This window comes from Phalacrocorax carbo, chromosome 12, assembly GCF_963921805.1.
Source record: "Phalacrocorax carbo chromosome 12, bPhaCar2.1, whole genome shotgun sequence".
In the NCBI taxonomy this organism is placed as follows: domain Eukaryota; kingdom Metazoa; phylum Chordata; class Aves; order Suliformes; family Phalacrocoracidae; genus Phalacrocorax; species Phalacrocorax carbo.
The window spans coordinates 22,082,519-22,110,237 of record NC_087524.1 but is presented as its reverse complement, the minus strand read 5'-3'; the positions used below and the strand labels follow the sequence as shown (position 1 = coordinate 22,110,237).

General features: G+C 40.3%; 1 protein-coding gene across 1 annotated transcript; it reads right to left on the bottom strand.

Moving 5' to 3' along the window:
• Positions 1-661: 661 nt before the first annotated feature.
• GLRX3 (glutaredoxin 3) lies at positions 662-24,764 on the bottom strand. Its single transcript, XM_064464402.1, has 11 exons — positions 24,612-24,764; positions 19,277-19,385; positions 16,201-16,275; positions 15,375-15,576; positions 8,600-8,772; positions 8,443-8,504; positions 5,667-5,724; positions 3,776-3,828; positions 2,570-2,609; positions 2,390-2,482; positions 662-939 (listed from the first exon to the last, which is right to left on the bottom strand). Exons 1-11 carry the CDS (start codon positions 24,680-24,682, stop codon positions 889-891), a joined length of 987 nt encoding a protein of 328 aa, XP_064320472.1. The 5' UTR covers positions 24,683-24,764; the 3' UTR covers positions 662-888.
• Positions 24,765-27,719: the final 2,955 nt, after the last annotated feature.

Sequence of the window (27,719 nt, the reverse complement as noted above, 5' to 3'; positions counted from 1 at the left end):
CCCTCCTGCACACCCTTGCAAGCACACCTGTGCTGTAGCAGCTCTGATGGTCGTTATTAGAGCCCATTATATTTCAGAGCATTAACAGGTATTGAAAGAGGATTAAAACCAAATTAAATTCTCCGAATACAGAAGTGAAGGATTCATATATTAACACGATAGTTTAAATTGCCAGTCACAGCCCAGAAGGTAAGCCTTTCCATCTAACTGAAGGAGCAGTGACAATACACCAAAAGACTGGCCTAATCACCGTGTCTATTGGCTCATTTCCACCGTAATTTAAATATGTCCGAAAAGCTACGTTAAAATTGGTTGAACATCTGAAATGAACAATTACTGTACCTGCGTGGATAATGAAGATGCATAGTACACAGTTGAAACTCGTTAATAACAACTTCCTAACGGCACTCTGGATTAAGGTTTCAATAGTATTTTTCTTGCTCACTAGACATGAAAACAATTATTAACAGGGACAGAAAATTATTATGCTCCACACCAGAGGTACACCCATTAATATTATCCTAATGAGAGCTGAGCCCCCCCAAAAAAGAGATCCCATTTAGTCCCATAGAGTACTGCAATGGATAGCGGTGCCATTACTCAATTCTTGAACTTCTAACTGCAATGAATACACAGAAAGAGTGTAGTAACAAACCCAAAGTTCTTTAGCATTATATTTTAATTGAATTTGAAGGTCTTGACATTTTTGTGTCTTCAGTGGAAACACATTTTCATATGCGGCATGGTCTTGGGAATGACACAGAGGACATAAGCTGTCTTTATTTCCTCCTGTTGGGTTCCACAAGGCTAAGTCGTATATTGCTCGAATATAATCTACAAATGAATAATCGTTCAAAGTACTTCTGATCCCATCGATGTCCTCTTCCATTAATTCTCTCCCTTAAGGACAGGCAACAACTCACCACTTTCCTTTAGTTCCTGAAAAGAAACGTACACAGCAGTTATTCTCTCGGTACGCTTTGTGATCGTGCCAACAAGATTCCAACGGGGCAGCTGGGACAAGGGCATCGATTCCCGGGCTGTTGCGGGAGTGCAGCGGGTGACCCACTAGAGGTCCCCCTTGGCCGAGGCACGGAAGTTCATCATGCTGTGTTTAAATTCTATTTTGTGTGTATTTAGTAAGACAGGAAACCAGTTTAGTGAAAAGATACACCTTCAGAAGAGCTGGCTGATACCAGCTTTACCAGGTAACTCCCCTGGTATATCTTGTTCTAGGAGTAATTCAAGATATACTTGAGGCATACACAAAATTTTACATCCAAAATGCCTCCCGCAAAAATAAAGCGACCATCAATAATAGATTTTGTTACTACCACACATTAAAACAAACAAGACAGCAAGAGATCTGTAAGAGTTCTAAAAGGTGCTTGCCCATAGTATCTTGATGATTTAAATTCAAATTATAAGGCTGCTAACTTCGTAGCGAGGCAGATAACACCAGGAAATTGATTTTAAATCGTCTTGTGGAGTATATATTCTTTTCCTACATCTCAAGAGAAACAACTGTCTCAATTTTATCACATATTATGCTACATTACAGAATGTATTTTAAAATACTGACAGCATTCATCTATGCACACAAGTCAGTCTGTGCGAACTGACTACAGTCCAACAACACAAACAGACAAATGACATGTAAATACCAGCGAAAAGTATTTTGCTGGCATCTCCGCAATGCCCGAGACTGCACTTACTGATCACTGAAATAACCCACACACTTGTTAAATAAATAAAATTAAAGTAATCTATATAATTTAAGTAATACCAGTATTTTTAGAACTAAATGAGATTTATTGATTGTATCTTCCCAGGAGTTACAATGACTGAGGAATTGGCTATAAAACATTCAGACAAGAATGGGCTCAAGAGTATTTGGGGTTTAGAACACTGTGCCTGCTCTGTTACAAAAATAAAAAACCACAGTAAGAGATGCAGATCTATTTTTGTTGCTTCAGGGTCTGTTCAAACAACTACAATAAACCTTACTTTCTTCCAGGAATGAGACTGTTTGCTAGGGAAAAAAGTCTCGCCCACCTTATTTGAGAAAAGCAATGTCAGAAGTAAAAGTAGGAAGAGAAACCTGTAAAAATGCACCCACGGGGTAAAAATGGTCTTTACAGTAACAGTAACTGACTGCTGTCAAGAAAATACATTTCACTGCTAAATCTTGGCACATGAGAACGCCAGAGATTTAGGGCTCCTTTCAACTGCAGGTTGAGCTAATAGAAGTCACAGTAAAAGCAACCAAGTCATTCAGTTTCAAGGTCTAGGGCTGCTACACACCAGCCTCTGTACGTTACGGGCAGAAAACACTTCTGCAGTTTTAAACACTCAGTTTACATCCCAAGCGAGATTCTCCCATTCCTACCTTAACAATATCCAGCCCTCCAACAAGTTCACCTTTCACGTACAACTGAGGATACGTTGGCCAGTTTGAATAGGTCTTTAGTCCTTGCCGCACCTAAGAAAAATAATCTTACATGTAAACTTCAACTTCAGTAAGAGCAATAATGAAATCCTCAGTGATGGAGAAGCTTAGTTACGTTACCTCTTCGTCTTCCAGTATGTCAAATGTCTCATAATCAATGCTAGGAAAAAAAAAGAACAAAATCATCTACTGTGGAGTTTTGCAATGTAAGACCTTCAAAAATTCAGGATGGGTACATTTACAAACTAGCTTTGAAACCACCCTGAATTAGCAGGTAACAGGAGGAAAAAAGTCAGCGCCTCATGCACCAAGAACTATAATGTAAACACTGTCTGGTTTCCTGGGAAACTCCTCATAGTGCACAGAGGACAGTACAACGCACTAAAAAATTAAGCCACGTAGCTTCGGCTCTAATTGGCCAAAAAAACACTCGAAGTAATTCTGTGCGCTTTTACCTAAAAAGAGAGACACACATCCCCCATATACTTTGGAGGTTTTTATTACAGAATCAGCCAGCTGCAGCTATTTCACCATCGTCATATACTACTTGAGTAAAAACACAAAAACAAAATGCCGGTGTAAATTTGATTTCTGGTTGATGCACGTACAAGTTTTGGTACACAACTCCTGGTATTCTAAGACCTGGCACTCCTCGATAACCAGCAAGTATGTAGATTCCTGCAAGTGGACTAGGGCCAGTGACAAGGAACAATGATCTGAGTAACTGCTACTTATTTCCGAGTTGTAGATTGATATATAGTTATCTGTTATATCAAAAAGCCCTTTAACACGTAGCAATCAAGACAGCTGCTTAACCTCTAACTAGCAGCACGAATGAAACAGGAGTTTATTCAAAGGAAGATGATGCTAATCTCTCTCACTACAGAAAGAACTGCTTTGAAGAGGAAAACTGAGGCTAGATGGCATGAGAGGCTCCAAAATTAAGGAAACAGATCAAGACGGAGCTCTCTAAGATGAGCTGCTTACCAGAGCAGTAGGATTTCTTTCATGTCAACAATCACAGAAAAAAGATCCGAAAAAATTCACTGTTGCAATAAACTCCTCAATCCAAGCACGACAATTACTATGTAGAAGCACTAAAGCAGTGTAATATCTGACACACCAATTTGACTTGGTATCAGATGAGCATAGTAGTGATTTACACCATGGGCTTTTACATAAGGACACTTTAAAATACTCTTAAACGAAAGAAAAATCCCGTTTGGGAAAGTCTTCCACTAATAATTTCCAAACTCTATTTATAAAGTGTAGTTTTTAACACACAACTGGCTTCCCAAATTCTATGAGACACCCACATTTACATACCCAGTATTATTTAGGATTTCTAGAATTTGCTTGCTGAATCCACACTTTGCCGTCTAGAATGCAAAACACATGAATGTTAAAACATACATCTGCGACATTTGATCCACAAAATTCCGAGTCCCCAAGCTACACTAAAGCTATCGCCAATTTACTGCTAGTGATGACCTTACTGGATGAGCAATACTGCTAATCCCCCTTCATTCTTTATATTCTTTGAACTGTACTGAATGTCTCTCTCTCTGCATACGCTGCTGAAATAAATGAAAACATTGAACACATCGAACACTTCCTCCAGTTGCAGTGTGAAACAATACAAGGTGAATCTGTTTCCCAGCTTTGGCAACACTATCTTGAAAACCAGTTAGGCTTGGTTATTTTCTGAACATTCAAAGAGCCAACGCTATGAGTATGTTGAGTATAAAAAGCTTATATGCATTTGTACAATACATGTGTTTTATTTTGAGACCCTCTACTTCCCATTCTGCAGAGAGGCAACCTAGGGTCAACTGATAAATGGGCTGCAGTACAGCAACTCCCAACTGAAATTAATAATTGAAAGCATCTACTGCAAACTCTTCATGCTGACAGTGTAAGGACATAGCACACCCACCATTTTTCAGACAGTGAACATTGAATCCAGGCTACCCCTTTTTATTGGTGATTTCACTCCACCAGTAGCTCAAGCAAAATGAAAACATGTCAAGCAACCTGCCCAAACTCTTGCTTTCCGTAGCCAAGACACAGGTTTTAAAGGAGATAGAAGAGCATCTGTTTGGAAGACCTAAGCCCAACTAGCTCATCGCCACTGCTTCAGTGAGTCAGCACAACCCACAGGGTTCCAGTGCCTATGAAATGGCTTAGAAAAACAGCCTGTAACAGTCTCAGAAGTATCTGTTGTTAATATCCCAAGAAGGCCGAGGGAACAAATGAGAAAATGAAATGGAAAGACGAGTCACATGAACAAGCTTAGTCCCCACCTCTGTACCCTTCTGAAAAAATACTGTATAAATGACTCTCATACCATGCACCGCTAACTACAATTATTGCTCAGGGTACGCCACTCCCACGGAGAGCCTGAGTTAGGTGCCGTTCAAGTAATTTTGACAAGAAGAATTGCAGTGCCCTGCTGTTCAAAAGGGAATAATTTATCCCCTGGTTACTCTGCGTATGCGACACAAAGCAACAGACTGACCTTTTGGTTTAGTCATTTGTTATTATTTTAATCCTAACTGTTAGCAGTTGTCCGTCTTCAGTCACTATCTATATTTCAGTAAGCAAGATAATTAAGTGCAGCTTAAAGACACCAGGCATAGACCATTCCATGCACATGAGGGAAAAAGTGAGTGGATCATTTACGGTATGTGGCATTATGCTTTAGCCTTTAAACATCTAGCAGCTTTTTTTAAATGCAGTTGTGAAGGCATAATAAAGTCAAGAGAAATTAAAAAGGAGGAAAACTTTAAGAAACGTGCATCCAGAGATAAAGTTTTGGGCAACACTCAAAGCATGAGCCTCAAGTAGGACAGCCATGAGGGGCAAGCACTCAGAACGTCGGAAGAAAATCCATTATCTGTAAAGACAATCAATAACTAAGACCAGAAGGACACGCACAGTTCTTCCATTCACTCCTGAATTGGGGATCACTTGACACGCGTCACTGCAGGGCATCAAATTCCCCCATTTTACTGTAACACAGCTATCAGCGTTTTAGCACTATATATCCATCAGGTAAAATGGGCACTGCTCGTCTATGGCTTATAGAAGCCCCAAATAAAAAACCAAGTAACTAACTTCCCAGCACCATTAATTTTCATGGAAAGCAAGGAAAAAAGGTAAGTCACTGGTTAAAAAACTGTTTTAATGCAATATATTCTGCAACACTTAATCTTACCTGTTTGCTTCCCTTCATAAAAAGCATCACAGGTGCTTTGTTTATCAAAATTTTAAGCCTACAGAAGGTACAAAAAAGAGAGACATAAAACAGCTTGGTTATTATCCCAAGCTTTGATTCGTCAGGAAAACAAAATGCAAGAGTGGAAAGACAGGAACTTGCAGCTTTACCAAATGCATTAAAGCATTATTATATGCAACTCTATTCCTTTCAATTGCTTACAGTAACTCTAATGAATGAATCTGAACCACCCTGTTACTTTTAGAGGAACAATTTACTTTTCCAGATAGACCTCTAAGTATCGAGCAGAAATAAGTATAAGGAGAAACATTATTTTAGGCTATTTTAAATCCAATGTCTATATTTAGTGACATATTGCTTTTTCACATACCAAACAGAATACTTGGCCTTTCTCATTCTCCACGTGAGAACGTCTTTTGCAGAGTAAGAGCCACATCTATTGTCCGTCAGTCACAGGACCCGTGGACTTTCGGAGTGAGCACTACTCAAATTCAGGAATAGGTCTGTTTCACCCCATTGTGCCCTGTCCACTCTGGTCTACCCACACAACCCTGACACCCTGCCTTCTTCCCCTCTCCTTTTAGGAAAGGCTTTCTGTGACAACGGAAAACGTTAGCAAGGACTCCAGTCCAGCAGTTTCCTGCTAAGGGCAAACTACACTCTAAAAAACGCATAACAGGTGATCACTTTCTGTAAGAGGTCGCTTTGCATGACTCCTACAATGCGAAATGATTCTAGACTGGAGAAGACCCTGGGGTCTTTGCAAAATAAAACTAAATGAAGTTTTGCTGGCGACCTACGTGCAGCCTTTTGCACACATAAACCTCAAAAGAATTTTTCCAACCAAGATGTCTCTAGGTTAAAAAGCAGCAGCAAAACTAATGGCTACAGCAAGGGTGAGCTACAGTAATCTGAGCTGGTTCCCCAGCTGCCAATTTCCAGAGTCCATTTTCAAGGGTAGTTTCAAGAGAAGATGACGCAGTTAATTGATGAGAAGAGATCAAACATTGAGTAAAGTATCACAATTAAGTATTAAATAGATTCTACTACTGATATTCCTTCATTTTATTAAGCCTTAGCGTGTTTGAGTAACTATCTTATAGGGTTTTTCTTACGAGTGACTGATAGAGTGAATAGTTTGAAAGAGATGCCAGTGGCTCAGAAGTTAAGTATGAGATAGCTACAAAGAAAAACTAGTCTGTGTCATGGAAGAACTCCCCAGTTGTCACCCGAAAACAGAAGGCAGACTTCAGCTAAATGCCACACGTTAAGCCAAGAAACAAACACCTACTGAAAGATGAAGAACATACTAGGTAACGAGAAGCTACTTGTCACTTGGCTGGCAAAGGCCAGTTTGCCTTCAGGCCACTTTGACATCAAAATTTGGTAAAATTGATAAAAACTTCACACAACTGTTTGAAAGATGTTGCTGCTGCTCCTTTAACTATTGACATTTAGCTGTACCAACAATTTTAATCAAGTGAAACACATTAGGTAAGCGGAGGACATTTCCCCCAGAAGATTACACAAAGCAAAAAAACTGTATAAATTCAATAAAGTTGCAGCTTATGCAAGTTTGCAAAAAGGAAGGGACTAAAGCAAACTTTCTAAAATAAGTTTTTAAAAGGCCATACTGAGACAATCTCATCTTTACCTGTAATTTAATCTCAAGCTGCAAAAGGTAGTGATTGTTTTTTGTGGCCTTGGTGAAACAATTTCCAAGTCACCCTCCTAGTGTAACAAAAGGTAAACCTCAGCCATAGAACAAATTAAAAAGGAATTAATAAATACCCCGCTGTAAAAGTGCACTCTATCTTCATATCAAAATGGCCTGCATTAAATTATTTCTCCGCTGTGCGGAGAAGGCAACAGAGTCACAACCAGCCATATCTTGAGCACTGTAAAACTTGCCCTTACCATCCTCAGACAGCGAGAGGGAATCTATGCTAACATATTTGCCTTTAAGGTACAGGCCACCTTCTCAGTAAACCAGCCTCCCTTTGCATGTCTTAATGGTACTATTCACATAAGAAGTAAGGGGGGAAAAAGCCACATCTACTAGCAACTTCTCAAAGAGAATGATATCTGTCAGATATCTTGTCAGATATCTGGAGCTTGACTGCCTGGGGCACGTCAGAATTTCAAACAAGAGCGAATCTTCAAATGGGAAGGTTAAAGGAGGGCAAATTGGTTTCTAGATATTACATCTGATTCAGGAAGCAACACGCTTCCTACTGCTGCGGCATATATTCACATTGCCACGGTGAAAGAGAACAGGAACTGAAGGACATGAGTAATCGAGAAAAATGAGGAGACAAGCCAAGATATTTTCTGCAGTGACATCATAGTTATGAAGCGTGTGCCAGATGAAGCTGACAACAGCTACTAACGTTTAAAAGATTATTTTCCCAGTTATCTTTAAAGAATAAATTCTTGAAAGAGAGACAAGAAGGAATCTATATATTCCTGCTATCGTTAAAATTTAACAAACTACAAATATAGTAACTAAAGCCTACTGGAACAGTATAGATTAACACATAGAGAACAGTATAGCTTTGTATTAAGTGATGTTTGCTATATAGAAAACAGAACATATTAAACAACTGCAAGAGTTCTGTAATTGAAGAAAATCTTGACCCACTTCTGATAAAGTCAAAGAACAGGAATTTACACAGGGGATTTCCCCTTATATAAACAAACATACAGGAAACCTCAAAAATAAACACCCTTAAAACAATGACATAATACATCACACCTGTCCTCCAACTTCTGTGTCTTCGGACAGACTGTGTCCAGTTCTCCAGATGCCTCAAGTTCCTAGGGAGATGGGGGAGAAGAAAAATCAGATGTAAAATGCAGGAACAAACATGCTTCTGACAACTAACAAGATTAAGAATTTCTCAGCTTCTAACCTTGACAATATCAAGTCCACCTATAAGCTCTCCAGCTACATATAACTGCGGATAAGTTGGCCAATTAGAATATGTTTTCAGCCCCTGACGAACTTCTTCATCAGAAAAAATATCAAAACTGCTAAATGAAATACCATGTTTGTTCAGTATCTCCACCATTTGCTTGCTGAAACCTGCAAACACAAAAAGATGGATTACATATAATTTTAAGCAAAGCGTTCCCATGTCTGTACTAAACCTTCCATGTCTGTACTAAACCTTATTAATTTAAAAATGTAATTCTACATAGCAAGTTCAAAACAGCGCTAGTGTGTTATTCGTTGCTCTCTCAATATCATAAAATATTATCAAGGAGCAAAAACCTTGTTACTGGGATTACAAAACCAAAGTATTTGGACAGCCTGGTAACCTGGTGCTTCTCTGTTTAGAGGGCCACGTAATACGTAACCTTCACACCAAGCATCTGTTGTTCCAACATACAATTAAAGCAAAGTTAAACGCGTTCCCTTATTCCGTCTGTTCCAGCCCTTCTCTGCTGAGCATTCAAAGAATAAAAGCTCCTCAATGACCAGAACAGCATCTTCAGTAGCCACCTTTTTATTCCTCTAATTGCACATCACTTCCTCTACCCTGCCACGACTACTGAACTTCTACACCAAATATGGATGAAGCCGACCCACAAAGTGGGAACCAGGATTTAAACCCACTCCTGTGTCACTAGTTTACCTTCGAAACTTGGCTTTTATAATGTTTTCTGCCACTTTTGAGTGGTCCTTTCTTCTTAAAGAAGTTCCTTCTTCCTTTAAGAGCACGTCCTTTCCTGCTTTATTGTAAAAGGCAGATTCCTTTTTATTTTTTCAAACTCTCTATGTTCACACAAATACTTATTATTTCACTACCCTTGTGACACTTTCATACCATATTTTGTTTTCCTTTATGGCAGATCTTCATTACATTCTACTCCGACAACGCTCTCCCAGCAGGATATTAAGCACTGAGTATCACAATGCAAACATCCAGATTTTCAGTTTAATATGTGGCCAACCTGAGAAGAAAAGTTTCTCCCTTCTGTAACTAAGCATCTTTTCCCTAAGAGAATCATCACATTATTTGTAAAAAGTTTATGTATGAAAACTTTAGTATTGTAGAATTTACAGCCTATAATCACCTAAATCTTCTTACACTAGAAGGAAACCCACACAAAATTTCACTTTCAAACAATTCTCCTTCTACTCTATTTTAAATTCACCATTCTCATTAAGATGAAACATTGATTTTTTTAAAAAGACAAATCAGTTTTTAAATCATCAGTCTCTACAGAAACACTTCAAAATCACTTTAAAAAACACACGCGCACCACCCACACCTAGGCTGTGTCCTTTAAGCCACCAGGTCCGTTCTGATGGGGTAACCTGAAAGGAAACTTAAGACTGACGTTCCACCCAACCCTGACGCAGAAGCACAAACCGTCGTCCTCCGGAGAAGACATCAGCCTGCTGGATGTTTCACAGCGTACTGCAGACATTTACTCCGTAAGAGAACAGAAGAGAAGAGGTCTGCTGTACTTTACAACACAAGGAAGCCAACAACTTCATCTGTAGGACTGATGATCAAACCTTGATTTGCTACTCCACTGTTCCTCCACAACCTACTTGCTCTGCTATGAAAATTATGCTAATCAGGAAGAAAAAAAAGAAACACCAAGTACATCACACCACATTGAAAGATTTTGGATTTTTGCTTCATTTCTAAGACATGGTCTTTATCCTAAAGTATTTCAGCACCTGACACTGTTGCTTGTATGCACATCCCTTCTAAGGAAGTAGAAGCCTCCTAGACGACACTATCATATGGTTTGCAAAAAGGATCCATGAGAATTTGTCCATAAATCAATGTGATAATAACGTGTGGTTTGTATCTTTGCTGTTTTGGATTCAAATGCCCTTGCAATCCCACCAACTGCCTCAAAGAATTCCAACAAATGCCGTGCAAATGAAAACCTCTATAAAAATATTTTTAAAAAAAGGAGAGACAATGCTTAAAAGCTTTAATAAAGGAATAAAAAAAATAAAGCAGCTTTAAATGGGAAAAAGAATCAAAGTGCCGTAGAAGGATAACCTTTGGTTTCAGCTTGCAAGACCACCTATTAGCTTTTGAAATATGGATTTTCACTACAGCTTTCTGCAGTTTTCACTATCTGCAATTTATTGAGATATGAAGTAGCAGTATTTATATGTATGGCATCCAAGCTGCTTTTCTTTCTACAACCGAAGTGTTAAGTTCATGTACAGCCTGAAGTAAAACACAGATTCTGAAATTTTTCATACATCTGGGAGTTCATTAGTAAACAGCTAAAGGCTGATTGCTGATGGTTATTCCATCGCCAATATATTAACTCATTTCTACTGTAAGGAACTGGGTAAAAAAACCCACGCTTTCTTTTAGCTGTAGGCAGTTACATGCAAACTAGAAAGATTGATTGGTTGTGTTTCATTTTCAAGGGTTATGGCAGCAGTCTGGAAGTGTTATGCTGAGGGATAAAGCGCCAGAAAAGCTTTACTTTAATAACGAAAGATTTAGGTTGAATTTCTGAAGAAACGCCATACATGCATTACAAGGAATAATTAAACTGCTAACAAAATGTTTTAAGCTGTTATCTAGACAATCACAAATGCCACTCCAGATTCCACACCAATAAAAACACCTGAAATAAATTACGGTATTGATGAAGCAAATAAACAAACACTACCACAGTCCAAATTTGCTGAAATAATACAACATACATAGCAACCACATACAACTGCCAGTAAACACATAGCCGAGGGGACATACCTTACTTTACACTACGCTTAGCTGGCTTTTCCAGTGAAGAAATTACCAACTACAATATCATCCCAAAATACACTGCTGGATAGGGTTCCCTCTACTCGCCAACTGCACTAAAGGCTCGACTGCAAGTCTATCATTTGGATCAAAATAGATGCAATTCAAAAATATCCTCACCTTTAAACAAGCATGGCTCCTTTTACTGAACTCTATTTTTATCACTCCTACTACCATTGTAACAGATCCATATCATCTTTGACAAAATGTTAAATCACCCTCACCTTGAGGAAGGCTTTGTCTATTCTAGGAACTTTAACGGACCCAACTTACTAACATCTCCCAACTACTGCCAGAAACCGTCACAGCAGGCTAAAGCGGGCAGCGTATTTAACCGCAAAATTAAGAGCTGTAAGTTCAGACGATTTCATGTGTTGCACTGCATTTTAGTACTTCTGATTTTAAGACATACCTCTATTTAGGCAAGTACCTCCCGTGCACTTTGCATGGGGTAGCAGGGATCAACTGTAAGAACTGAAAGCTTGAAGGAATATCTGCTTTATCACATTAAGACATGCAAATGAATCTGTGTTATACTCTTAAATTGCTTTCCATATTGAGTTGATGATGAAATACCTAATTATCCTCAACCTTGATGCCTCAACCTCTTCTTTGGTTTGTGTTTTGGGGTTTTCTTTTTTCTTTTTTTTTAAATAGCCTCCCAATTCTCTCCCATCAAAAATTCAAACACATGAGAAACAGTAAAGGGTCTTTTCTCTACTTAACTTTAGAATCTGCCCAGCATTCTGCTCGACACCCTTTAGAAAGCCAGCCCTCTACCAAGCACCCACAGAAATCTAAAGGAGAAACGGTGTGCCTGTGCCGTCAACTGATCACACCGAGGCAGAGGCTGACTCTGGCGTTCCGGAGACCCTGGGCACACAAGCAGTCCAGAGGAGACACCACTGCCTGCACAACACCTTTGAGCTCCCCACGGACACAGCAGGAACCACGCTCTACTCTTACAGCTTGCCACGTACCTGCCAAACACCGCACAGCGCCAGCACGGCAGGGTCACTAACAGCAGTGCCACACTGGCATCCAACGCAGCTAAACTTAAAGCACATATATCTGAATAACCTCAGTTGTGGACACCCCAAATGTAACTGTATTAGGAGATCAGAGCAGTGCTCCGTTACAGGTAGACTTCACGAGTCTGCTTCAGACTAAGCCAAGATTTTCATTCCTACAAAGTTATCTTTAAATTCCCATGACGATACATAGCTTTCACACACCTATAATTGTACTGTTGCATAACACACACAGAGAATTATCTATGCGTAAACAGATGGACCTTCATCAGCTCCTCACAGGAGCAAATGCCTATGCACAAACTGCTAGAATCCCAAGCTGATACACAACAGCACAACGAACGTCAACACTCTGAAATCTGCTATTATTTCTGAAAGTATTTCCACTTAAGTGATTCTGGGACCTATTAGTGCATTGAAATGAAGCAGCAACCTTGAAATTAGAAAGGGAAAAGGAAGAAAAATAGTGTGCGCAGATATCAACACAGTCGAGGCGTCCCAAGCTCTGTTGGGCGTCAGTACATACAGGACCCTGCATTTCCCCTCATTTCTATAACCCTTTTACAGCAACACCTGAAAAAAAAACAGATTGTAAGATGGCATGCAACTATTTTAAAAGCAGCCGAAAGTATACTTGGGTACAGAGGGCAGAGACAACAGGAAAAGCTGCACACAAGCCATAAGCAAGTGCTTTGTCAACCTGAAGCAGCCTGGAGCAAGCTGCAAGACTCCTCTCACCCTGCCAGGACAGGATTACCCTGTACAACACGTGGCCCAGGCTGACACAAATGTTTGATACGCTTTAATCCCTGCTTCTCCTTCAAATCTTGTTTCATGACTTTTACGTATAAGCCCTCCTTCTCGCAAAGGGCAGCACGCGCTACACTAAACTCCCTCCAATTAACGGCGCTTGGCAGCCAGACTCTCCTCCTCTCCGGCCCAACACGCACTATATCAGTCCAAAGCTTCTCTTTGTAGTTCAGCCCAGACAGGCCCACCCAGCAGCTGCACTGCAGCACCGCTCCGCTCAGCGCCCTCATCTGCCAAGCCCTCGTCCTGACCCAAAACTACCCAAAGTTAATGAAAAGACTCTTATTTGCTCTATGGACCCAAGCCTCAGTTTCAATAACTAGAACTATACGGAACAACATAAATAGCTCTCCTGTAATAGCATGCCTTCACAGATGCAATGCGAAACAGAGGCTGTTTGGCAGGTCATGTATCACAAACCTGCACTATTATCACATCACCAAGTCCCTGCATCCCGTATCATTATCCTTCCCTTTCCCCCCTTTTAACAGTACATGGCAATGCAACAACTGGAATCCTTCCAGAGTAAGATAAATGGACAGAACATGTGAAATAATTTTCTTTAAGGTCCTTTTATAGTATTTCATCCATTTCCCTTTCCATAGCTCTCCACTCAGTTTCTTTTGGAAACTTCCTGGAGACACTCCAACAGAAAGCACAAGAAGCAGGTACACAGGGATGTCTGCCATTGAAACTGTTAACTGAATTTAATACTTAAAACCAGGATGAGATCTTCCACAGCTGGAACATTAGCAGTGCATTAAGCAAACAAAGCCAACCTTAAGTCATCGTGGTGTCACCTGCTACAGTTAAGTAACTGTAGAAGATGCAACATTCTATCTCTAGAACAAACCGGGGAAGAAAGGAGGTAAAAGAAATCAATGCAACTTTTCTCCCCATTGCCTTTCCCCCTCTTCAATTTTAGAATTTTATATCTCATCACCACTGTCCCCAGAATGGGGCCTTTTCAGCTTTTCCATTCCAACTGAAGCTCTGGAGATGAGGAATGGTTGTTTTTCCACACTTTGTTTCGCTCCTTGTGTTTTTCAGGATGGAATATGGGCCTTAGGTAACAAACGTGTATGAGAACAACAGCACAGAAACTAGAGGCTAAATGTTCACTTCTGCAAGAAGTCAAAAAAGACTGGTGGGTTAGACGCAGACTGACAACTGAAGATAAACTTCAGCAAAGACAGGCAAGGATTACACTCAAAGCAGACAACCCGGTAAGTGTCGGTGCCAATTCCAGAACGACACTGGCACATGAGGGAACCATAACCAAACGAGCTGCCAAGAGTGCTGTTTGGTCAAGCAATCTCCATCCTACACCAGCGTTACTCTTCTGTTTACCTCCTGCAGCTCCCCACAGAAAGCCCTACAAAATCAGTAGGGCCTGCAATGCAACTTCCCGCGACCGCACGAGCAAAAGGACTGCAGCTTCATAGCCCTGAAAAATCTGGGGTTTCAACATTTGTTCCTGTGCTTTCCATACAGATCAACACTTCAAGTTAGCTAGGAACCACATGCTCTAAACAATGAGCAAGTGTTAAGAGCACTAGGTTTAAGAAAAGGCATTACCACTGTAGCAGAAACAGACGCTACCGGTCTTTCAATTTTACCGGCTAGGATGGTTTTCTTTTTTCCAAATGGCAACAGGAATCCTGGGTGTCAGCCTATTCCTCTTATTCCCTGAACAGAAACATTCCCTTCAGCCTAGTTTACATTTTCAACATGTGTAACTTGATGCACAAAATATGTCATGAATAAACACTTGAGCTACCTCAGGAACGGTGTCCTAGCTCAAGGATAGCATCACACACCACATATTCTGCAGAAAGCCCCTAATCTCTGTGATTCCATTTCCAAAATTTAACCAATGGAATAGCAATTCTCTAGCTGCACATAAGCAATGTGAGAATGCTTTCATTAATGTTTCTAGGTACATAAGACACTGTTGGGATGCATCTCCCCAAAACAGCAAATCTGACAACTGGCCCAAAGCAAATGCTGTCACATTGAACACAAACTTCAGAAAATCCTTAAATCCTTACCACAGCGAGGTTCTTTTGGAGAGCCTTTCATGAACAGCATGCAAGGGGCAGCATTGATGAGTTTCTTTAGACGCACATTAAGGTCTTCTTTTGCGCTGTCGTTAGAGCCAACAGAAACGGAACTGCTGGATGCGTGGCGCTGCACTTTTTTGGTCAGCTCTGGGGCATGTGCACCATCTAGTCTGTCAACCTTCTGAGAATTCTAAGGAAACCAAAATACAGGCTCCTGTTAAAGGATTAAATTCAGAATTTGTACTGTAATAAAACAATAGCAAAACCACCACATAAAGTATAGATTTTCAGATGCAGGGTGGATTAGTGTATTGATCTTTAAGCCAGTCTTCAGTTCCAAGACTCACACGATTCTGTTGACTGGCTACTGTTAATGCTAGCGGATTTGCTATTAGAAGAATTTATTAAAGAAAATACTTTGAATTTTATTATCACAGGCAAACGTGACCCAGACAGACTTGTCCTTTCTACCAAAAGATTATTTACCTGGGGTTCTGCCATGCTGTAGAACTATAGCTAGACAAGGAAACATTACTGAAAATTTTCTGACCCAATACAAGGTATGACAACTACAATAAGAACTATGTAAGAATCCCAGTGCAATTAGGGAAGCGCTGATATATTGCAGATAACGTGTAAGAATCATTTCTATCTACTTTCTAAGGTTCCACTGGATAGACTTAAATCAGATGCATATGTATTTCTGCACTGAGGAAGTTCTTAAGGTTCTGCTCCTCTGCTAGTAGTATTAAAAAAGCATACATATTAACAGTCCACATGGAATACATTTTATCTTAAATCTATTTTCTCTTACCTTAAAGAACAAGAACGTTGGAACAGAACTAATTCCATATTTTTCAGATACTTCAGGCACAGCTTCAGCTTCCAGCTAAAAAACAAAAATACCCAAACCAAAACAAAAACACAGAGAAAAAGATTATTCTCATAATCTTCTTTAAAGTTTGGCTGCAGCTGTCAATCCTGTCTAGAGTGCTCTTCTAGGCATTTTATATATTTAAGAAGGGTTTGATGCCGAAGTTTGTGACACATCTGCATTTAAATGAGACTCACCGGGTTGGTGTGTCATCCACTGAGCCTACACAGTGTCAATACAGGTTCAGAGGTTTTTATTTTGTTGCACATTTCAAAAGATGCCCAGAGGCCACGAATAAAATTTTTGGTGCACTAGTGACCTAGTAAATTTTCAATCATATGCAGCTACTACTATACTGAAATCCATAAATCATTGACCCCAGTTATGTCATGATTACAGTGCTTATTTTCTGCCCACAGCAATTCTTGCTGTTTGCTCTATTGACTAATTTCAAGGGGCAGTACATCATGACTGACATTTGCAGCCTTCTGCAAATTATGGAGAAAAAAGGAGTGTTTCTTCAATAAGCTATTGATGTCTACTAAATTTTGTTTTTAACTCCTGCAAGGCTACCGAGTATCGAGTGGCAAGCTTGTTGAGATTATTGGTTCTAACTTTATTCAGCATTCAAATGCACACCTTGAAATTATATAATATAGTAGCTTGCCAAGAAAATATATACTCTCATTAACTCAAACTTGTGATTTTCTGTTCATAGGCTAAAAGCTTACTCAAGTGACAGAAGATCAAGTATCAAGTACAAGGTTGTTTAAGACACTAGCCCTGTAACAACTGCAGAGTTAATGGTTAAAAAAGTGGTAATAGATCTTTCAAACAGAAACCTGCAATCCAGTGTACAGAAGAAAAAGCATTTCAAATTCTTATTCCACAAACCACACAGCATATGAACAAGCATCGAGAGCTACTGAACAGTTTGCTCCTGCCTGCCTCTGTCCACCCCAACGTATGTTAGAAAATACTGTGATTGTTCTCACTACTAACCAAAATGTAGCAAAGCTCTGAATATTTTAGTATCACAGTGTGCTTTGATTTGCTCCAACTACACAGGCTCTTAATGAACTCACTAAATAGAGAAGCAAGTCAGCACAGTAAGTCAAAACTGAGAGCCCAAGCACCACCTCTGTTTCTGTAAATCAATGCTCCAACAGGATCAACTGAGAAACTAAAGCTATAAATTGAAAGCTGTAAATAGACTCCAATTACCTATTCTCTTTCAAGTGGCAAATGATTAAATGACTTCTACTTGTAACATTCATTTTCTTTTCTAGTAAATTTTCTTCCTACTCAGATACTTATGTTCCACTCTGGTGAGGTTCACACATGCAGAACAGATGTAATTTCATATTTCAGGAACTTGCTCTTACTGGTACAACTTTCCAAAACATTGTTTCTATTTCTGGATATAGGCAGACTTTCATTTTTTAACCAAGCCAAGGATCTTAGGGTTAGAGCGTGCAACAACTAAAATCAGGAACTGCATTTAGAAAGACTAAGATTTACTGACAGCTTTGAAGCTCATTTCATTATTACTTAGCTCTACCCTAGAACGTAACTGTGATTTGCAAGGCAGTACACTAGTCTTGGTCAGTCAACTGTAACCATCTGATGATTTAAGAGGTTCTTCCCAATGGAAAGACAGACTGGCTATTCTGGAATACCGACCAAAATCCCACAAAGAACTTCCAAGTATATTCCCCATGAGGAGCTCCCCCTCACCCCATAAAATGTATCAAGAGAAGTCACCCAAGTCTTTCAGTAGCTTGTTTTCTCTAAACAAGTACACTAGTAATACTGGGGGGAAGGAGATGCCATTATCTTAGTTTTACAACACTTGATCACTTTAGAACCTTGCTTTTAAGAAAGTAAAATCGCCTTGTTTTAAAAAAAAAAACCAAAACCAAACCACAGCTGAATAAGGGTTATTTATAAATGACATATGAATATGAATAACAAAGAGGCAACTGAGGGTTTTCTTGGGCCTACTAAAAGGTACAGCAACTCTATAAATTTAAGCATCTTGAGTTTTCAAAACATTGAAAATTAGTCTTTTAAAGCTCTAAGTAATAAAATACCACCATTAAAATAGTTCTGTCTTTCTGTTTTACAGGAAGAAATACCAACTGAGAGAGGAATCATTACAAAAACCCACAAAACCTAAAGGCTGTAAGAAATCAAATTAAAACACTCACACACAGCTGGCTGCTCCATTACTCCCTACCCTCCTAATCACAGAAGCGTCTCATTAACAAGAGAAAGTTGTTTTAAAATGAACGGCATGTTGATGAAGTGCATTCATTTTTCCCTCCACCCTGGTTCTTTTAGTAGGATGTGCAGACGATCCCACAAAAATATAGCATCTCATTTGTGTTTATCCAGCAGTATAAACCGTCATCTTAGAGTGACAGTGTTGCACAGACTTAAATTTATCTTCCTTTAAAAACTTCGTGAAGATTACTGTTCATCTTTAGTATCAGACAGAAAATCTCTATGAGTTCTGAGATCTATTTAGCTAACCAATACCACCACGGTAACAAATGAAATCTCCAGCACACTACAAAAGAACAGTGTTGCCAAACTAATCTCAAATCCAGCGATAAAAAAATCATGCTTTAAAAATACTGCTGTCTACAGAACTGAAGGACTGAGACATTGCAGGCACAGAGAAATTCAAAAGCCTATTTGTTAGATGGAGTAGCTAGTGAAAAAATCCATCACCATATCGTAGTAGTCTGATTTTTAGGTTGGGTTTTTTTCCCCTTTAAATAGCTCAATAAAATGAAGGTGTTGTTGAAGTTTGCAATATTAGGTTTGTAAAGATGGAGTTAGAACTTCCATCCCACGGACTTTTGATGCATCTCTTGCCTATGTTCAACTCACACCTTTAAACATGAAGCCATAAAGGAATGTCAAAAAACAACTTCACCCATATTTCATAATACTTTACTCGTAACAATGGTGCTCTCCTGTTTAAAACAAGCTCAGCTGCCTGACTCACCTTCACAAACGTAACCTGTGTGTGTTCCTTTGCTAGCGCTGCCATAACCTCGTTCATTTGAGCACACTGAGGAGCCCATGGTGCCCAGAAGTGGACAACTACAAGGGACCTATAAAAAAAGAGTAACAACATTTATTTTTTAAAAGGACTCGTGCAATATAGAAGTTTGTGGGGTTTTTTTTTTTTGTCATGGCATATCAAACAAACAAGAAAACCACCATCCACACCAACTTCCTGAGGAACAAAAAAAGAGCACCAAACAAGTAAAACCAGGATCATTTTCCATCAACTTGCACAGACATCAATGCTTTTTGAGGAGACATTCCAAAACCCAACCAGCACTGTCAATGTAATGCAATACAAAGAAAATCATCATCCTGTATTTTGATAGTCAAAGATCATTCCATATGAACGTCAGGCAGGAAGAAGAACAAGCAGAAACACTACAGGACACGGATTCTGAAGCACCTGTAGGCCAAACACTGAGAATTGCTCCCAGGCATCCCGCATCTCCTCCCAGGCAAACCTTCTATCTTTAGAGGCTCCGGGAGCTGCAGAGCTCAGCAGCTTCATGCCAGACGCTGCACCATTGCTCCTCTCCTCCCAGTGCCACTATTGCCTCTTTACCACTTATCCAGGAATAAGGTGGTACCTTTTCAACTCTGCTGGTCCTTTCCTAAAAATACAGTATTCTTATGCTGAAATGTTACTTTCTATTTTTATTAGCTTCAACTCCTTATTCTTCTTCCAGCTTCAATAATTCCTCAAATATTTGGAATTGATTATATACAACATTTAAAGATGAGAAGTCACATGCGTGAACAGAAATCCCATCAAACCAGGCACCACAGGCAGTTCTCACGAGCTTAAACAAACACACTTCAATGACAACAGGGACAGGATATTTGCATCTAATCCTCAATTCTGTTTTCCAGGTTTGCTGAAGTCAAGACCACTAGATAATAGGGGATAAAGAACTAAAGACATGTAACTTACACCTTTTAATCTACTTAGAGACAGAGAAGTCAAGTCAACCATACCAGAGAAGCCATTTAGTGTCTTTTATTACTAAATAATGGAAGTTCACTACAAATGTTAACAGCTATGTGGGCAGCACGACATTCATGTTGGAAGAGTTTTCAGCTGTGGTATCTGACCACGTGCTCTGAATACAGCACTAAACTCAATTCAGACACAGAACTTTAAAATCCATAAACTTGATTTTCCAAAGCAATTCTAGCAAGTTTTGGTAGGAATATAATAGGATAGCCTCTTTTGGTTTTTTTCATCATGCCATCAGAGCATAGTTCTGCTTCGAAATCCAATTAAAACTAGCAAAGTTTGCAGGCCAGTAAAAACTTAACTTGTGGGACGACAAGGCAGTTCTATTTTTCCACAAGTGCCAGCCTGGCAAATCCAGACCTGAGCTCAGGAACAGTTCAAGACATCTTCTCAGGCTGTCACCTCTATAGATTCTTCCAACGCTTGTACACAAGTCACCAACAGCAACAACCCAAAGGCACACCGTCTCTCTTTAACTACAACAAAATAGCTGTACGCTTCTTCGAACTGGTTTCACTGCTCACTATTGACACCAGCCCCAGGAAAGGCTCATTTAAGCCATCTACTCCTTATTTAGAAATGGGATTTGATGTGGACAACTTGAGATACCTGAGACCACACGCCACTGCTCAGAGTAAAACCTTCGCTGCAACACTCTGCTTCAGCACATAAACCTTTACAGCAACGCTCTTTGTGGTGCCCAGCTACCGAGCAAACAAAGAGGCAGGTTGCAGCACAGGTAGCTTGTGCAGAGCTCTGTCTGCCTCACGGCGGAGGGGTCTTCCGAACAGTGCTACAGCTCTCAGCTCACACAGACACAGTTTAATTAAGAGTTTTGAGCCAATGGGGACAAGCACTTCACATCATGCTGCAACCAGCTTTTTTGCCACAAAGTAATGAGGTGAAAATAATTAGGTAGGTTGAGAGACAGGGGGAGTCATTTATGTATGAGAATACCCACTCACAACAGACAGAAAATTTTAAAATGAGAAAAGCAGCATCAGCTCAGTATTTCAGCAGACAGACCAAGCTCTGATGCAGAGAATTATCAAGAGCTCCAGGATTGGTTTCCCTGTACTTGTTCATCACATCCTTCATTTGAGATGCCAATTTCAAGACCTCCCCCAATATAATATTTAACATACACACCGTTTACTGACACTTAAGAGCTCAGAGAAGTTGTTAAAAACAGAAGAAGGATGAACAAAACCAGGTTTTTTTTTTAAATCAAGTTTTATGACAAAAGTCTAATCTACTTAGATCTACTACAGCTTCTACAGTCAGAGAAGGAAGTCGTCATGCTCTCACTGCAACCGCACAATGCCTGTCCATTTAAGAAAAATGATTTTTCACATCTGTTACACTACAAGTAGGACAAGAGAATACTCCCACTGGCTAAGAACAAACAGTGGAAGAAAGGAGAACATGAAAGTGGTATAGCGGCTGCGCGGCAGGCCAAAGCACCAACAGATAACTGGACAGACTCTCCTTCCGTTAGCTGAATGCATGCTCTTCCCCTGCTCCCAAGAACATTTCACAAGTGCTCCGTTCAATTTAGTATGCATAGCAGGACACGTCTGGTCACATGAATGTCAGCTCATGACAAGTAGAGGAGGAATAATCACATGGTTATTTAATCTTCATTCCATCAGAATCTACTCTTTCCTTATCAACGTATAGCGGCAATGCGCTTGATTTTTATCTTCATTAAGAACATACTTCAGTTATTTGCACCAAGGGTTTTGTGGGTTTCTTTGACCAATTCATACACAGAACAAGTCTCATTTTGCAGTTAGACTGCCCTCTTGGTATCTGAGCACTTCAATTTAAACTTGAAAAATAGGAAGAGTAATTCAAACCATTAAGAAAGGAGGAAAACAAAGAGTTAACAAAATGAAACAAGTGATTCCAAATAAAGTATTTCTTGCATTCAACCAAGATGTTTCTAAAAACTCTACTATTATCTATGAAAGAGGATTATAACAAAAATCTTAGAAATCCCAAAGTTTCTCTTCCTTTATCATTTTATATTTCACATTTTGGAGGAAAAGCTGAGGGCCCCCCAAAAAATTAACTTTCTTTAATATAGCTTTTCTAAAACTTTAGTAGCAGAAGGAAAACCAGAAGGGCATATCACACATTTTCTGTGGAAAAACAAAAAGCCCAAAGTCTTGTTTCTATAGTGTACTGAAAAAAATTGAGACGGACTCACAAAGTATACCTTTATAACAAAGAGCCTATTGGCTGTAGAACCAAACCAGCAAGACATTCTCTGATAAGGGTATCTAGAAAACAATTACGCCATAGGTTACCCTCCTTTTGGGCCAAGATACAATTATTCTGTAAAATTTAATAATCTTTCTGACAGGCAGCCCAAGCCACTTGGTTTCAGAAGCTGATTCTTCTAAAACATAGTCTAAAAAATACATTACAGAGCAGGAATAGAAGTGGTTCAACAATTTTGAAGACACTGGCTCAATTCATCTTTTGCAACCGTAAAATCTAGATGCATTTTGAAAAAAATTAAACCTTGAGATTTATGCTTATTCCATTACACAAAGCTTACTAATCACTTGATGTCAGAAAGATTAATTTTCTGAAATAAGAATTCCTATGAAATTAAGTGTCAACATGAAATGTTGGCAGTTGCAGCTGATTAGCGGTAATTCTGTTAGTTTTGAAAAATCAGAAGTCCATTAAAAAAGGCAGTAAAATAGCATTAGGCCTAGCCTTTAAGATTCAGCACTTTTTTCTTAAGCTTTATCTTTCAACAGCAAAAATACTTCCTTGAGGAAAATTTCTCCTTTCCCACTTTATGAAAAGTGAATGTTCAAAACTACTCTTTTTTACACCACTAATTTTCAAATCCACTTGATAATCTAAACCTAGAAGGTACCCTATCTCAGCCAATGTATATTTTTAAAAGTTCTATCGCCATCCTGAAACAAGATCATTAAAAAAATATACCGATGATTTGAAGTAGTTGTTATGCTCTACGAGTTCAGGTTTGTTTGGTTTCTTACCAAAAAGCCAAATATTTTTAAAGCAAGTAGAGAACTTTTTTCCCTCTGCTGTCAATTAAGCTTAGGACCAAAAATAAAATATGTGCATAAAACAATCAAGGCCATTAAAGAGAAAACTGAATCATGTTTTGTGGGCAAAGAGAACGTGAGAATTACTGAGGGTTTTGTTAAAAATACCTTCAAAATACTGTATTTGTCCCTGATCCCATTTGCATCCCAACGTCCCAGTGAGCGTGAGAGCGTGCCTTTCCTCTGGGACACCCTCACACAACAGTTCAGCTGGAGAATAAATCCAGGGAAGAAAACTGAAAGTCATGCAGCAAGTTTCAAAGGATCTAGTTTCATCTTCCCATAATCAAAACTCGCCCATGTTTCCTTACGCTGTCTTTAAAAACACGATGCTGGTAGTTTCATCATCCTTTCTAAAACACTCATTTAACCAGTTTTTCCTCCTTATGCATTTAAGAGCCACTTGCTAGTGCAGCAGTTAAATGGCACGGAAATGTTTTTGACACAGCAGCTTGTTTCCATCCGCCTTATGAGACCTAGTTCAATACACGCTCGGCTAGGGGATTAAAAACATAACAACAGCTATTCCACCCTTGATTCAGCAAGACAAGCCAACAAAGCTGCGAGCCAAACCCGCCTGTTCATGGGAAACCAGCCCTGTTGCACGAGAGACTAACAATTTCAGTTTCTCACCGTAATGCTGCTGCTTTCATTGAAAACGCAGTAATTAAACTGTTTTGCAGGCATCTTATGGATCAGGGCGAAAAACATTCTTCGGCTGCACGCAGGCCCTGTTTCGCAGATCCTCCTCCCCGCCTGCCCACGCACCCCGGCCCGCAGGCGGCTCCGCGCCTGCACAAAGGGGGGCTTAAATAATAACCCGTCCAAAAAAAAAAACAAACCCGAAACCTTTCCTCGATCTGGGCGTTTGGGGTTTGCTTTTGCAAACCCCGCCGAGGGTTTTCCTCGGCCCTGAGGCAGCCCCGGGGCCGCCCCCCGCCGCACAGACCGGCCCTCGGCACAGCCCGGCCCAAAGGCGCGGAGCCGCGTTTTAAGGGGGACCGGAAGGGATCTAAGGGCGCGCTTTTCCCGCCGGGCCTGTTCCCGCCGCAGCCCCCCCGTCCAGTCAGGCGGCCCGCGCCGCGGGGTGCCTCCGGCAGCGGGCCCCACTCCGCCGGCGGGCCCCACTGCCTCCGCGCCCCGCTCCCTCAGCGCCCCGCCGCTCCCCGTGCCCGCCTCACCTGTCCTTCTGCTGCAGCAGCTGCTGGAGCTGCTCGGCGGAGCCCGCCGCCACCACCACCCCCGCCGCCATGGCCCTGCCGCCGCCGCCGCCGCGGGAAAGGGGAGAGGCGCCGGGTCATGTGGGGGCTGCCCCGCGCATGCGCCGCGGCGGATTCGCCCCTCCGCGCAGGCGCCGCCTCCTCCCCGCGCAGGCGCCGTGGTGGCGCAGGGTACCGCGGGGCGGGGGAGGCGGCCGCCATCTTCCTCCCGTGGCGGGGTGTCCGTGGGCCGGGCGGTCCCGTCACGGCGGGGGCGGCAGCAGGTGGCTGTCGGCTTGGTTTTACTCCATCTCGCTGATAGCTGCCCCTCTGAAATGAGGTTATTTTGCGGGCTGCGATTTGTGGGTGCCGCTTCCCAGTCCCTTGGCAGCCTTCCGTGCCGCCGAGAAATACGGTGCGGATTCAATGAACGTAAAAGATAACGCACAGTCGTGGAGGCGTTTTGTTCTGTCCACGAGGCTGGTGTTTCCTTACCCGCGCCTGCTGCAGTTGTTAATGGCTCTACGTGGCCATAATCTACCTCTGGTAACTGATTTTCTGAACTGATCTCTGGAAACTGAATTTTCAGCTGAAAGTCAAACCTGGAACTGCTTTATTGTTTGCAAAAGAGGAAAAGAGCCTCGTATATTGCACGTCTTAAATTTATTTTTAAGTAAAATCTAAAAGCCAGTGAGCCAGTGCTCTACCTAAAAACAGAGATAACTCCAATACTCATAAAAGGTCCCTGTTCATGATAGGATTACCGAACTGAGACCACTTTAATTCTGAATGAAAATACCCATAAAAGGTTTTAATGTCCTAGAAACTCCATACCTTTAAAAATTTTGCTAGTTTTCTAGAATCTACCAATTTAAGACCTCAGGTTTGTCTTCACCATCCAAAAATCATTAATAATTAACACTTACATTACCAACATAATGTGGCCCCTGTTCCTAGCAAAGACAAGGCTTAAAATCCCAAACCAATGTAATTAACATAATAAAGGAACCCAGAAGTTTATAAGACTTTATGTATTAGAACATAAAGCTGGAAAAAAGCCTAATCTGGATGTAAGAGGACTCAAAGGCTTGCACCCACGGTCCGCTCCAGGATGGATTCCACGTCTGAAGCGGGAAGGCAGGGAGGCCACGCGCTCTGTTCATGCAACATAATCTTTTGCTTCAAGAGCAGCATCAAGGCAGTATTTTCCAACGAGCTTGACACAGGAATGCTCACACCATAAAGTAACAGCAGGTCATTTAAAGTATACTCTTAAAAAAGTACGATAGGGCAGGTTGGTTGTCGTTCTTACCATTCAGATCAGGCTGCTGTTCAGGACCGACATATTACCATTTTCCTTCATATTTGCCAAGATATCTGTTGAAAAGAATCAGCTACAACGTCAACCTGAAATTAGATTTTCACTCTTCAAGCTCGCTGCCCATAAATATGCAGGTGTTACAACTCACGCCACTGGAACCAGGATTACCACTGGTGATGGGGAATCACACTGTGAAGAAATGGAACAGGATAAGAAGAGTGAATATTTCATTTTATTTTGTCTAATAATACTTCTGTCCTTTTGATGCGGAAACAGGAAAAAAAATTTAATCCAAAATACTGTCTTACCTCTGTGTTGTTAAAAAGATAGTCATAAAGGATCCTGAAGAATGTTTACCGTTCTTAGAAATGCAATGCAAAATTCTGACACATAATCATCAGCAATATTTTCTCTGAAATCTGAAAAAGCACAGCAGAAGATAACCCAAAATAAAGCATTAATAACCCCATTGAGTTACTGTCTTTTCTCAAAGAATATTTTTAAGAAAACAGAAGCATATAAGGACTTCTGAAGAAAAAGAAAAAAGATGTAAAAATACATGCCTTGTAGAAACAAATTCTAGTTGACGTGAAGTGCATTGCTGCCACGTTGCACAAACAGCCGCTCACGGCAAAGGCCCGAAGGCAGCCTGGGACACCACAGTAGGGTAACAGGCCACCTAAAAACAGACTCAGCTTTAAGATTGTTCTCAGACCACCCTAAATCTTCATATTCTGTGATTCTGTGAATACGGTTGTTTTTTCAATCACTTTTGGAAAGCAGGTAGTGAAATTTTCATCTAGCTGAAAATTCTGGTAAAGTCTTCTTCATTGTCTACCTGTTCAGTGCTTATTAATTGACTGCTTTACCAGAGAGAAAAAGTAGTTTAGGACCAAACTTTTGGAACAAATTAGAAGTATTTTAACAAGATTCTAAACAAAGTGTATCGGTCATGAAGTGAGATCACCATGGTTTATTCGTCTTAACAGTGACAGGTTCGTCTTAGCTGGTATTGTGATAAAAGCAGCAAATCGAAAAGATTTCACAGGCATGATAAAGAAGTATGAGAACCTCAGCTCTGTTCACTGATTGCTGCATCTCTCAGATGATTTGGGATGAGTGGAGGGAAGAAAGTCTAATGCTGTATATTTTCTCTGGCATTTTAACCTGACAGAAAACCAGTGGCATAATCAGAAATTAGTAAGAACAGAAAATCTTTGGAGAAAGTATATTTGGGACTTTATGTCATATTTTGCTGAGTTTCAGAGCTTTTAGAAATTACTGCTCCTTTCAGTCACAAAGCAAGGAAAAAACTACAGGCATTTTGTTCCCATAAAGTACTTGTTTCAAAAAAAAATTATTTTGCTTAAATTCCAAATTCTTGTGTTAGATAAAAAGTCCCACAGATTGCCCGATTTTATTTTACATTTCAGATCATTCAAAAAGCCCATAGTAAATAATCTAGAACATTGAGCAAATAGCACATAACCCCCTCCTGCAGCTCTTTCATGACGAATGAAAAGCATTAGACCGTAGAGTGGTGTAGGACTCAGCACTGTGCCCTTAGTAAGACTAAAATACGTAATTCCGCAAACAAATCTATTTTCTGATGGTAAATTCTTTTGCCTTTTAAGTTCCCTAGCGCCAAACAAAATGCACATTCTGTTTGATCTAAGCCACCCGTTCGATTAAAGCCAGTCTTACGTTTGTGGAAAAGACTGTCATTTTTGCAGTAAGAAGACACGCTGTCGTAGCCTGATTAACTCTTG

Bases quoted from the DNA above. Each gene is read 5' to 3' on its own strand.
- GLRX3 (XM_064464402.1), bottom strand. From the start codon at position 24,682: ATGGCGGCGGGGGTGGTGGTGGCGGCGGGCTCCGCCGAGCAGCTCCAG. The intron at 16,276-19,276 runs GTGAGTCAGGCA...TTTGTTTTTTAG, and splicing joins CACAGGTTACGTTTGTGAAG to CTGGAAGCTGAAGCTGTGCC. The intron at 2,610-3,775 runs GTATGTAAATGT...TTTTTTTCCTAG, and splicing joins GAAATCCTAAATAATACTGG to CATTGATTATGAGACATTTG.